This window comes from Condylura cristata, unplaced genomic scaffold (genome assembly GCF_000260355.1).
Source record: "Condylura cristata isolate star-nosed mole 26May11 unplaced genomic scaffold, ConCri1.0 scaffold00016, whole genome shotgun sequence".
Taxonomy (NCBI): domain Eukaryota; kingdom Metazoa; phylum Chordata; class Mammalia; order Eulipotyphla; family Talpidae; genus Condylura; species Condylura cristata.
In genome coordinates this window covers 495614-509906 of record NW_004567117.1, presented here as the reverse complement: position 1 = coordinate 509906, position 14293 = coordinate 495614, and the positions used below count along the sequence as shown (strand labels likewise).

General features: G+C 39.0%; 1 protein-coding gene across 1 annotated transcript in view; it reads left to right on the top strand.

The window, feature by feature from the left end:
- The window catches only part of LDLRAD4 (low density lipoprotein receptor class A domain containing 4), a 486732-nt gene extending 482326 nt beyond the window's left edge, over window positions 1-4406 (top strand). The window contains exons 6-7 of the mRNA XM_012725845.1: window positions 475-528; window positions 1745-4406. Of these exons, the coding sequence (XP_012581299.1) occupies window positions 475-528; window positions 1745-2275 (585 nt within the window). The 3' untranslated portion in view covers window positions 2276-4406. The remainder of the gene's footprint in view (window positions 1-474; window positions 529-1744) is intronic.
- The last annotated feature ends 9887 nt before the right edge of the window (window positions 4407-14293 follow it).

Here is a 14293-nt window from a genome sequence, read left to right as displayed (position 1 = left end):
AAAGGACCAGGGGAGAAAATAATAATAATGAATACATACATACATACATATATATGTATGTGTGTATATACATATATATATATACTGTGTGTGTGTGTGTGTATAGTTATATAGCAGAATGTAGTATATACATAGTTATATACCAGAAACATTTTGTGGGGGTGGGATGGGGAATGGGATCAAAAATAGTGGGGGGAGGGAAGTGCACTGGACTATGTTGATGGCACATGGGTGAGTTGGTGATGGGAAACCCATAGGGATTACAAATGAGATGAAAAAAGGCACAAAATGATGTAAAAATAAGCTATTATTTTTAAAAAGTTTAAAAATATTTTAAAAAGAGCAGTTTTTTGTTATTCTATGCTTTAAAAACAGGTCGATTATAAAAGAGGAATGCGCGCCCTTGATTTCAGGTGCTGCTGATTGAAACTAATGATTTTCTTGTGATGTTTCTTGCACTCTTTCTCCCTCCAGGAAGGGCACCTGTGGCCTTCAGACAGCTCTGGGTCTCGACCAGATGCTTCTGAGGTAAGGGATGGGCAAATGAAGTGTGGGTGGCAGAGTCTGACTCCTGAATCCCATGTGTAGGAGAAAGAAGAAAGGAAATAAACCATTGCAACCAAATTGCTAGACTGTTAAATGTGTTAGAGCATAAATTAGGAAGTAGTGCATTTAAATTAATGCATATGGCTATAACTGGTTTAAAAGGTGAGGGGAGATTTTCCTTAGACTCTCCTAAGGGTTATTTCTTAAAGAAAACATGTTGAGAACCAGTGATCTCTACATGATCCCATAAGCTGCTAGTAATAATGAAACTTGGCATAGTAACATCATTATTTACAAATATCACACCATGATGCATTCCCACATTGTCATGTTTAATGGTTGTTGTTGTTGTTTTTTTTTAATGATAACTGTTTGCCTTTAGTTTAAAATAAGAGTAATGTCAATGGATACACATCCACACACACATTACATATTTCCTCTTGAGGAAACTAGGATGGTAGAATAGTTGAGACGATATGTAAGAAATAACTGTAACTCATTTTAGAAAAAAAATATATAATCATATTTGAATGACATATAAAACTTTTTTTTTCATGTCAGCTACTAAAAATAAATACAGGATGGTTTTATCCAAAAAGAAATAATGGAAAAATATAGAAACCAGAAAGAATAAAAAGTCACTTGTTTCATTTTTTTTTTTTTTTAAGATAGAGCAGCAAGCATCCATAAATTGGCCCAATACTTCATGTCTGCTACAGGCACCATTATGGGCAGTTGTAGCTTATATTCACAGTGAAGACTCTGAGCCACTCCTTTTTCTTCTATAAGGTAGGGAACTGACACAACTGAGAAGGCTAGCCTCAGCCCTCTTGCTTTATAGATAATGGACAAGACCATGAGGATCTACAGAGCCTCTTCCACTCTATTACTGTTGACTACACTCTGGAAATTACTCCTGTTCTACTGGAAAACTGTTCAAAGGAAAACATAGGTAGCACACACAGTAACTCCCATTACACCTACATTTCCAGTTAGCCACAATTCTCCATGGTTGTGAAGATACATCTCAGCAAGGTGAATCATAGGAAGAACAACAAAGCTACACTTTTTTTTTCTTTCTGGAATAGTCTCCATTTTTGTCAGGGAAAAATTTCATGTGGTGAAAATTTCCTTGGCTCCATATGTTTGTGATCGTTACTATGCCATGAATGTCTTCAAGCCTCTCCTTTCTTTGCAGACCATGTATACCCCTCGGCCCAGGGACAGGTTTGCTGCCCCTTCCTTTATGCAGAGGGATCGGTTCAGCCGCTTCCAGCCTACCTACCCCTACGTGCAGCACGAGATTGACCTTCCTCCTACTATCTCCCTGTCTGATGGGGAGGAGCCGCCTCCTTACCAGGGACCTTGCACCTTACAACTCCGGGACCCTGAGCAGCAGATGGAACTCAACCGAGAATCTGTGAGGGCACCTCCCAACCGAACCATATTTGATAGTGATTTGATTGACATTTCTGTGTACAGTGGAGGCCCGTGCCCACCCAGCAGCAACTCGGGCATCAGTGCCAGCACCTGTAGTAGTAACGGAAGGATGGAGGGGCCACCCCCAACATACAGTGAGGTGATGGGCCACTACCCGGGTTCTTCTTTCTTCCATCACCAGCATAACCATGCACACAGGGGGAGCAGACTGCCGTTTCAGCAGGACAGCTCTGGGGACACAGGAATACCCATCCAGGGCAAAGACAGGAAGCCTGGGAACCTTGTCTGACCCCAGTTCTTATTCCAGCTGAGAAAGGAGATAAGAAGGGGAAAAGGCCCTCTGCTCCACTCAGTGTTACTCAGTTTTACGTGCGATAGCCAAGTAAAACCAAATGTGCAAACATGGTCTGTTTCTGATTCCTTTCAGGGGAATTGCATGCAAACTAGACTTAAATAACACAAACTTTGATGTAGTCTGACTGCAAAAAGTTATTTGGTGATTGCCATTAGGATGGGGGTGGTTTGGCAGCAGGTGGGCATGGGGATGGTGAAAAAGAGATGTTTTTAAAATATCATGAAATAAAACCCATACAGGTATTTGACTTATTTAACTATGAATGGAAGATTTTGCAGATAGAGGCCATAATGGCCTGTTTTATAATTATTGGAAGGAAGAGTTATTTTATATTATCATGGGGCAGAATAGGCCAGTTTGCTTTTTCTCCCAAGGTGTGGAACTTTTATTTTGTTTTAAAAATATGATTCAAAATTCCTGTTTTGTGTGCCAAGATATCAAGTGGAAAGGCTAGATGAATGCAGGGAGTTACTTTGTGTTGTGATGATGTGTTTTTAAAAGTTGCACTATCTAAATGTTTATATGTGAGGGAAATGTTTTAAGTAAAGTATATGTTCTGTATGTCTTTTCACCTGTGGATTGTTCTTAGGCCCAAGGAATACCAGGAGTGTTCCCCATAATCATGCAAGAAAAAACATTAGGTGATTTAGCCTAATATAGGTTGACTTACGTAAAAGAAGAAAATCATCTTTGTTGCAAGAATTTCCATCAGATAGATAGCAGTGCATCACTGAAACATTTGAGTGGGAGACAGGAAATACTAAATTCCAGTATTTCTGACTTGTCATTCTGGTAGTTTTAGGCTGTATTTTTAATTAAAATGAACCCAACACTCAAAACACAGCACCAGGTAATGCTGCCCTTAGCCTCCACAGTGTAACTTCTTCAGTAATTTTGATTTTTTTCATTATAGCATGAAATATACTCAGATACATAACTTTATGCAATAAGTAGTTTAATATGCAAGTTGATTATTTTGATAATGGGGTTTCTCACCTCATGGTCGCTTTCCCTCCCAAGATAGTTCCCTTCAGTCCTGAATGCTGTTTGGTATGCTAGGCTCTTGGCTCCTCCCTGTGGTCCTGAGTGTGAGCACAGCAGCTCTTCCTGCTCGGGAAGCCCTGGTGCTGAGGGATGTACACCAAGCCTTCTGCAGGAAAATCAGCCATTGCATCACTTGTGCAGCATTCCTGGAGGGATGTGTTACCCCAAACCCAGCTAAGTTTAGCCTTGGTGATGCAGCCAGAACAGATGATCAATGAAAAGTGGCAGGAGTGATTTTAAAAGCACAGGACAAAAAGCACAACATACAGATCAAATGAAACTAGAAGACTAATTAAATATTATTAGTCATAGTTTTAATATTCCTGATAATTACATACATTTGTTCTTACATAAAATAAACCACTTTTCTTCTGTGGACACAAGTATCTAGCTTTGTAACAGCAGCAGCCAGGAGGTCCGTTGCCTCCCAAACAGGGCTTCTTGAGCAAGTGGCCTGCCATGTGCAGTGAGTTCCCTGTGGCCTCTCATTGTTGCTGTGGGTGAGAGGGTTAAACTCTGGTTTAACCCCAACTTAGCAGGCATGCACTGATGTGTCTAGGGGTCTCTGTAGCAGTTTATCAGTGAGGTGGTTGTGTTGTTGACTGAAAGCTGGAGAGACTGTTCTGACCCCAGGTCCTGTTTATGCTCTCTGTTCCTTTCTGCTGCTTCTCTTGGTCTTTGTTCTAATCTTGCTTTGAGGTTGGAATTGTCATTAGATTCATCTGTTTCACACAGTAACATCTACAGAACTAACCAAGCTGCTAAAGGAAAATATTTGGGCAGCGGCTGTCACTCCTGCTTTACAACTTATATGGAATTGTGTGTTTGCTGAGGCCGCAGTGGGGTCCCAAATGGGACAGAGCCCCAGGAAATTTGACTGGGAACCAGAATTGTCTTCTGCCACCCAGAGGCCTCCTTAAAGGTCAGCTAGAAACTAGCCTGTGCACCTGTGTTGGAGGAAGTTGGGGAACTCCACAACATAGCGCCTAGCCCCCACAATCTGGTATCTTCATCTGGTAAAGATAAAGGAATGCATAAACTGATCTCAGAACAAGACTCAGGTGAATTGCTGATCAGGTGACCTCCTCAGCTGTGAGAAGGTTAGCTCATGATTTCATTCCAAACCTTGCCTGCAACTTTTTTGGTGATCCTTACAACTATTCTATTATCAGTTCTGTACTATAGCCTTTATTTCAGCCAGAATCATGGGCACAATCTGACTGTTTTCTGATCTAGTCCCTCTTCTTATTTTCAATGTATCATCAAGTCCTGTAGATTTAGTCTTCAAAAGAAACCTCTTATCTCTATTTCACAATTGCTTGCAATTTTGATAAAGCAGGTAAGTCAGCCCTATAACTTAGCTCAATATGGTTTTCCAGTCTTTACCTGCTACAAAAAGTAGCTTTGATCAGAAACTTCTAAATTCCTTAGTTGTGTTGCAAGTATATGAACTGATGTTTTTGTCTGGGCTTTTGTCTGTGCCAGGGACTTTCAGGATTATGAGCCCTAGAGCAGTCTGAGACCTATTTGGGGGAACACAGTGTTCAAGCATATGCTTGTTTTTCCAGAAAATACAATCTTCATCAAACACTGAGGCAGTCTTAGTATTTTGCTAAAGTAATTAGGCATTTAAAGAGATGATCTAGTGTTTATGTCCCTGACCAAGATTTAGTGTTAAAGCTGCTTGATAATTATACCCTCCATCCACTCCCACCCACACTTGCGTATGACACACAATGTACAATACATTTTATGACAGCATATTTAAAGCTAGAAGGACTCATGAGGTCTATCCATATATCCACTAATTTTAGTTCAAATTTTAGGGAGAGGAAATAGGGGCTAACAGTAAGTCAACTGTGGGCCATGAGCACATCTTCTGTACCTTTATTTCATCTTCCTAAGAATAAAGAGAGCTCAATAGATAAGCACTGTTCGGTCTAGAAGAATACAGTCTAAATCCTGACTTCTTGTCATACCAGTAGTAGTAACCTTGACAGGGGTGGTTCTATATCTCCCATCTTCTCGGTGGGTAGAGACCTGGCATAGTGGCCTTCAAAGTCAGCCTCAGACCTGAACTGGTTCATAACAGAGACACACCCCTGGACCCTGTCCCTCAAAAGAAGGTCCCTCCCCACCTGGCTACTGCTGTTCTGAGCCACACGGCAGTAGGACACATGGCTGTTGACCCACCGTGCACTTCCTGGCCTTACCTATTCCCCAGGTGTTTCTTGCTGCTTGTTATTCAGCAGGCAACATTAACTCTGTGTTAATTTGTATATGTTGATTTTCCTTAAAATTTTCAAAATTCAGTAGTGTAGTCAGTAGGGAGGATACTTGGTTTTTGTTAATTTTTGACTTTTGTCTATACAAATAAAACCAGAAATACCTTTTGTAAGATGACAAGCTCTGTCAGAGTCTTCAACTAGTGCTGGTGAGTGGAAATGTTGCTGCTTACTCTCATCTCAATGACCAGGCCTTGGCCAAGTCATATGAAATAATTTGATTGGATGACAAGTTGGCAGATCTCCCCTCCATATCATGAGGAATCCTGTGTCCAACAGTGGCACACCAAAGTCACAGATTAAGAAATTAGCTTTCACTCTGTGTCCCAGATGATAGCCTCCCTGCTATTCTAACTATACAGCCCAGGTCAGTAGAGGTGAGAGGCAGGTCAGAGGATAGAAAGTGCTCTCCTGACCTCTATTGTTTAGGTATCAGGATTTCAATTTAGGTTACTGTAATACCCTAAGAGCTATAACTTTTGCATAGTTTGTAATTTAGACCAGGGTTAGATAGTCATGTGCCGCAGCTGCTGCTGCTCTGCTTTCCAGGTTGCTGCCTCTGGAAGCTATTTTCTTTGAGCAGGTAGACCTTGCCCATCTTCCTTTCCTCTTCTTTCCTTCAGAGATGTGTGCTTGTCTCTGTGTGTTGTGGCAGGGGATTAGTGATCTGTAGAGATGACCTGTATGCTATCCAGATATATTGCCCAGACCCAGATTATTTCCAAGAACTCACATGTCAGTAGTTTTTAAGCAACCAAGGCATCTCCTGTCTGATGTCAGCAGATCTAGGACAGAACCTCCACTACCATGCCCTGCTCCCCACCTTTGTTGTGCCTCACTTACAATGGTGCTTTTTCAGTTGTCTGTCTTTTCTTATGTTTTTATGTGTAAGGTGCTGTATATAACTTGAATATATTATGCACATATCCTACCCAATGGGTAGAACAACAAATTGTTAATATTGTAATATAATGTATAGATGATATCAATTTTAACAGAAATGGCATAAAATTTGTGGATGCCTATGTGCTTTGTCCTCTTTTGTAAGGAAATTTGCAAATGGATGCATCAGATAAAAGTCTATGTAGTTTATTTTCCTATTAAATAACAATATTATAACATAAGGGAAAGAAGTCTGAATAAACAAGTCACAGCTTATGACCAGCATATGTATAGCAATTTAAAGTTGCATTTTTGCTGTGAAAGCTTTTTTAAAAATAATTTTTAAAAATCCCAGTTTTTTGCTTGCCACTAGATGCTTCTTATTTTAATCTCTGTAGTAACAATTGGACCAGTATTAGTTCTAATCAGAAAAAATGTTAATTTTTCAGCTTGCTTTATTGAGAAGACATTATCTCTTGTAGAATAATGATGTCTGACCCCAGTGAAAAGTGCACATTTTTGTTAAAATTACAAAATGTTTGTCAGATTAAGTGAACTGACCTGCAGCAGAGAAAGTTGTTCAGTACAGAGGCATCAATGACCATCTGTGTCCCAAGTGTTTCTGTGCCTTTGTCTTTACAAGTTGTGGCTATGGGCCAGTGAACTCACAGTCGTAATTAAGGGAAAGAATACCTCAGGAAATGTAAGTCTATTTAAGAGAAGACTCCATTCTTAGGAAAAAAAGTTTTGTTCTGGGTTATTTATTATTAGAAGAGAATTGGCCATCAGCCAGTCAAGTGAAAATCTTACATCATTCCTATTGGTGTGTTATGGTGACCTTAACATGAGAAGTAGAAAAGGTTTTGCCATTTTCAGTTGCACTTTATGTCAAATCTCCCACACAGCACCTACTTCCAAGTCAATTTTTTAATGTCTAATTGTGACCTATGCATTTAACCTTCAATTATTCTTTTGAAAAAGGAGAAAAAAGCCTCTGTTCACTGAAACTTTTGTTGAATCATGGGTGTGAGCATCCTCTCCAATATTATTCCCAATGCAATCAGTGACATTTGCCCATGAATCAGCATTTCAAGTTCATCTGTCACTAGAGGATTTTAATATTAATGAATTACATTTTCTTATTTGCTCTATAGAGCACTGATGAATCATAATCTTATCCTCTAGAAAACAAATGATTACTGATTATCCTGAAGCTGAAAATGCCTCTACTGGTACAACTCTTAATGCTGAATGAACTAAAATTCAATCTTTTTGTTATGTTTTTGGAAGGCCCATAAAATGATCATTATCTTGTGTGTTCTCAACCCAACCATCCCCACTGTTTGCTCCACTGTAGGTTGCAGGGGCTCTTTCATGGTTTAGCATTAAGAACCAAGGTTCATTACTGTCAGAAATGATACTCCCATTTGTCCAGGCTCAATCTCTTGGGAGAATTGTCAAGAAAGAAGTGTTATCACATAATTTCTAGACTCAGAAGTACTAAAATTTGTACTACATCATTGCTTCTTTGTGGAAATAACTGAGGCTTAAATTACCACTAATAATTCTAGTTCACTTTAATGTGCTTGTAGTATATTACTATTTTTCATTTCATGTTTCAAAAATCATTCTATTGTATACTTGTCTTGATTAAAGCTATTTTAAACTATTTATAATACTATTCACAGAATTTAGTTCACTTAATTTTTATTATAAAACAATCTTAACTTTAAAAAATAGCTGTATTTGAACTTTTCAATAGTTGTTCGTGTAAGCTATGATAATCAGAAACCATTAAAGTTTTTTTAACAACCATTTGTGCTCACTTTTTAACATAATTCCCAGTATATGCAGATTTTCCAACCGTTGTGTATCTGCCTCCTTTAACTGAGCAATGGTGATATAGTTCTTACACCTAAGGTCTGTAATTGCAATACTTTTAAAGAAAGATGTCGTTGCTCTAAGTGCTGTTTGTTAGTTATGAAATCAGCTTTTTTGGCTTGTTCTTAATGCTGTGGTAAAACCATAGCTCAAAGTCATTAAAAATAATGAATGACATGCTTATGGGTCTCCTGGGTTGTTATTTTGTTTGTTTGTTTTTGTTTTTTTAATCTTTCAAAAACAGAGCACTACTATGGGGGGTGGGAATTACATGGGCTTATTACACTACATCTCAAAGGAACACGTTTCCTCATTCCCTAGCATCCTTTCCCATTCAACTTTTTTCACTATGGACTTTTGCAAAATCACTATATTAGCTATTAACAACTCCGGTTGTGTCAGATCATGGGATTCTTTTCTCCATTCTACATGACATGCAGGGGTCATCTTCAGGTCCCACAGGAAAAGCGACTGAGAACTGCCTCACCTGAGCTGAGGCCCCATGGAGACCTTTGTGGTTGTCTTCATGCTTCTGAGTGACTGCCACAAAGAAGCTGAAGTAGCCTAGTCCACAACATGAACAAGCCCAAGAATGAGAACTACTGGGCGATGTGACACAGCCTCAGAGGGTAAGGTACTTGGCATTGGAAGTTTTCAGTCCATATAAAAGAGCAAAAAGACTCTAAATTTCTTACATTGAGAGATCAATACAATATCACTAGGCCAAAAGTTAGTGTGTGGATTTGCAGATGGCGTATATTATGTACAGAACCTCACACAATCTAGCATGGTTTAAGAAATCCAATTTACTTTTGCACTTCTATATTTTAGAAATTGACTTTGGAAACCCATGAACTTTGGGAAATGAAGTCTTAAAAATAAATACCAGCTAAGTAATTACATAAGCCCAACATTATAGTCATCACATTCAATATAGGTTTTGAATTGAGAATTTGGAAAAGAGATTTAAATGCTAATAAGGAGGAAAAGAGCTAGGAGAAAAGGATTTCTTTCCCTTAAAACAGCAAATAGTCCATGATAAATTACATGCTCTGTAAGAAATTCTTATCTCTTATGCAGCAGATCATTCAAGAAATACTACATATTCCCAAAATTTACTATCTATGAAGATTAGTAAATTTTCCTCACAGTTAAAGTTCTGCACAGAAAGAATGAGCATGCTCAGGGCTGGAGATTCCTGTTCAAGGCTGGTTCAGTAAACCCTAGGATCTACTTGCCAAAACAAGCACCCTCCTCCTGGCCCCCACCATAGAGTGTATGCCAAGGGTTCTATGATAGTTGTCTTAGTGTGAGGTTCCTCAAAGTAAGATTGGATCTGGGCACTGGTGTCCACTCCAGACCATGGGGCACAGGTGTGAGAACAGGTGTGAGGAAAAAACACCTATCTCCACTGTGGGGAGGACCCTTTGGAATTATCATTCCAACCCCCCAGGCATTGGGCAGAGCAAGCTCTAAAGATTAGAAGTCCTGAGGTACACACAATGGGTGATTTGTTGTTCCCTTGGGCAACAGTGACAGTTAACAAAGAAGTATAGAGCAAGTGTTCAGGCCTCTTTAATAGTGCCCACCCACACACACAGGTGGACACTTAAAGTTCCAGGCACTACAGGCCAGGAAGAGAACAGTCATCTTCTTTCCCAGAGGCTGACAAAGGCCCAGGCACACAGACTACAGCAGCCTCTCCAGGATGACAGTGGACGTCTACCTAGGCCTCCTTGTTCCCTGACCTGGAAAAGAGTGGGGAAAAGGAAGCTCTCTACTGATCTTCAGTGCTGCCACTCATTTGCACCAGACCCCACCTCCTTTCTTAAAACAACATATGTCCATTAGCTTGTCAATGAAAATGCTGCCAGCACTGAAGCAGAATCTCCCAGAAACTCATTCATTGTCTAGAACAAAAAACATCATAAGCCTGTTATTTAGACCCAACTAGATTCTGATGTTTTTGACCTGTTTTTGCTTTGTATAAATTCTCATTAAGATGCACATTTTGGGTCCTCCCTGGTGGCCCAGCAGGTTAAAGTACAGCACTAAAAGCTAGCAGCAGCCACTTCAGTAGCAGCTCGACCCCTGGCCCCAGAAGTGATCCACTTGTGCAGCAGAACTCTCCTGTCTTGTCTACTACTCCCCTGAGCAACGAAGTGTACTTCTCGATCTGCTTGTTCTGCTCCCCACTCTGTCTCTGGTGAATCCTCTTACCCTTTGCACCTGTATACATTTATGTATACCCTGTATACATAAATAAATAAATCCTTAACAAAATGCACATTTTGGCCCTCCCTGGTGGCGCAGCGGGTTAAAGCACAGCACTGAGAATATTAAGCCGCTTCCGCATGAGTTCGATTCCTGCCTGTCCCGGAGGTGACCACATGGCGTGGCAGACCTCTCCTGACCCGCCCGCTGCTCCCCTCAGCAGTGTACTTCGTCCATCTGCCTGTTCTGTTCCCCACTCTGTCTCTGGTGAAGACTCTCACCGCCCCTGAGCCTCTGGCCTGTACCCCAGTTCTGTATGCACAAATAAATAAATCTTTAAAAAAAAAATGCACATTTTAAGATAGCAGCCAGAAAATGAAAACTGCATTTGTAAAGTTCTGTGTTTTTTTTTATATTGTTCTCTTTTGCTTTTATTATATTTTTATATTTAATTTCTTTGTGTGTATTTCACATCAAGTGTAGTTCCCATAGAAATTCCACCATCAATTCACCCTGCACCATCACCTTAGTCTCTCCTGCTCTTCCTGCCCTCATTTTGAACCTATTTCCTCCCACTCCCCTACAGAATGTCTTTTATTTATAGCTGTCTGGTTATTTTTATTTACTTTCTTATGTTGGTGTTTTTTTAATTGTTATTATTTCTTCCCCTGATCCTTTATTTTGATTTCCCTATATTCCTCCTATAAGTGAAACCATCATATTTTTTCTTTTTCCTTCTGAATTATTTCACTGAGCATAATCTCTTCTAGCTCCATCTATGTTTCTGTGAACAGCATTAGATTTTTTTTTTTTTTTTTTGCTGAATAGTATTCCATTGTATACACAATGTACCACATCTTTTTTACCCAGTCTTCTATTTTGTGGCATTTGGGTTGTTTCTGAAACTTACCTATTATAAACAGTGATGCAATAAACATAGGGGTGTGTGTATCCTATTGAATTAATGTTTTTGTGTCTTTTGACTAGCTCCCTGGGAATGTAATTGCTGGGACAAATGGTAGTTCCATCTTTAGTAATCTGAGGAATCTCCACACATCTTTCCATAGTGACTGGACTAGCTTATACTCCTGCCAGCAGTGTAGGAGAGTTCCTTTTCCCCACATCCTCGCCAACATTGCTGTCATTAGTTTTTTTAATATGTGCCATTCTTACAGGTGTGAGGTGGCATCCCACTGTAGTTTTGATTTGTGTTTCCCTGATTATGAGACATACTGAAAATATTTTCATATGCCTGTTGACCACTTACATTACATTTTTGGAGAAGTGCCTTTTAAGTTCTTCTGACCATTTTTTAAATTGGACTATTTCTTTTGTTGTTGAGTTGTGTGAGATCTTTATGAGGCTTCGTGGTCAGTCTCTTATCAGTTGTAAGTGAAAAAATTTATTCCCAATCATTAGGTTGTCCCTTTATTTTGGTTAATGTCTCTTTTTTTTACAGAAGCTTTTTAATTTGATGTAATCTCAGCTCTTTATCTTTTCCTTCTTTATCTTTTTTCTTTGCTTTGGAGGGTGACCTTAAAGATGTTACTGAGATGTATGCCTTGTAGTGCATTACATATATTTTCTTCTATATATTTTCAACAATCTAGAAGAGATAAACTCTTAGCACCATATAACCACCCAAAGCTAGAAAAAGAAGAAACAGACCAATTATAAGCAGTGACATTGAAACAGTAGGCAAAACACTTCCCAAATATAAAAGTACAGCACCAGACAACTTCACAAATGAATTCTACCAAGCATTCAGAAGTGAAAAACTCTACAAAAACTCTTTCAAAAAAATTGAGAAAGAAGGAACACTACCAAATACTTTCCGTGAAGCCAATGTCACAATAATACACTTAAAAATAATACACTTTTTCCTAATCTTTAGTTATTTAAAGATTTATTTTATTTATTTATGCATACAAGAGCTGGGGAATAGCTCAAAGGTATGGGGGATGAGAGGATTCACCAGAGACAGAGTGGGAATAGAAAAGGCAGATCTACTGAAATACACTAATAATACACAAATAAAATACAATGTCACAAAACCCAACAAAGCAACACAAAGAATACTACAGGCCAATCTCCCTGGTGAACACTAATGCAAAAGTCCTCAATAAAATCCTTGCTGACAAAATCCAACAATGCAAGTGGGATTTATTCCAAGGTAAAAGGATAGTTCAATATCTGAAAATCAATTAATGTAATCCAACACATCAACAAAAGGAAAAATAAAAACCATATGATCATATCAATAGATGTTAAGAAGGGATTCAACAAATTTTAATATCCATTTATGATAAAGGAACTTGAAATGCTCAGGATAAAAGGAATATACCTTAACATGATAAAAGCCATATACAACAAACCCACAGTCAATATTGTTCTTAATGGTGAAAATCTGAAAATATTTCCTGTTCAATCAGGAATAAAACCCTCCCTGGTGTGCAATGGGTTAAAGCATATCCCTATGAAGCTACCTGCAGCCACTGCAGCATGAGTCTGTTCCCCTGCTAGGGAGGTGACCCACATGGCATGACATAACTCTCCTGACCTGCCTGCCGCTCCCCTCAGTAATGTCTTTCAGTAGATCTTCCTGTTCTATTCCCACTCTCTCTCTGGTGAATCCTTTCATCCCCCACACCTCTGGCCTATTCCCTAGCTCTTGTATGCATAAATAAATAAAATAAATCTTAAATAACTAAAGATCAGGAATAAGACAAGGAGTTCTACCCTCATCACTACTCTTCAACGTAATACTGAAAGTCCTAACCAAAGTTTTAACATATGTAAAAGACATACAAGGAATCCAAATAAGGAAACAAGAGGTAAAATTATCACTATTTCAATATGTTATGATACTATACATAGGAAACCTTAAAATCTCCATCAAAAAACTACTCAAATCTATCAACAAGTTTAATCATGCAGCAGGATACAAAACCAAAAACACAAAACCTTCCTATATACAAACAATATACAAACTGAAGAAGAAGAAATGGAAAAAGCCATCCCTTTTATAATTGAAATAAGAAAAAATAAAATACTTGTTAATAAACCTAATAAAAGAGGTGAAGTACCTATGCACAGCTGACACAAGCTATGCAACCTCTGTCATCAGACACGGTCCGGATGGAGGGGAATTGCTCTGAAAAATCAGACTTTCCACACTAACTTATGTTATGACCTCCCTTTTTTGTATACACCTCAAAGCAATCCACAAAAGTCTTCTGGCTAGTCTTTCAGGATTCTACTAACTGGTCTTTAGATAAGGAAATTCACCTATGTCTCCTATTCAGAGCGAATTATGCTTTCTGCTGTCTAGACCTCAAGGAAACTCACTTAAAACCTTTTAGCAAGTTTCTTCAAAGAACTTTTCCAAAACTTGATTTGCAAGAAATTTCCTCTTCCTGCCTCCCAAGATGTCTGGTTTTGCTCAGAAGACAAATCTATGAGATGTGAGGTCCATGTGGCTGCATCCAGCCAGTGCCAGGCTCCACACAAGCCTGGCTTCCATGTAAGGACAAAGGTAAAAAATGACAAGTTCCTGTGACAACCTGGACACATCAGATAAACTGGCGAAGTCAGCAATTTACCCAAAGAAGAATGTAGGAAGGGCAGGGGACTAGAAGAAAAAAAA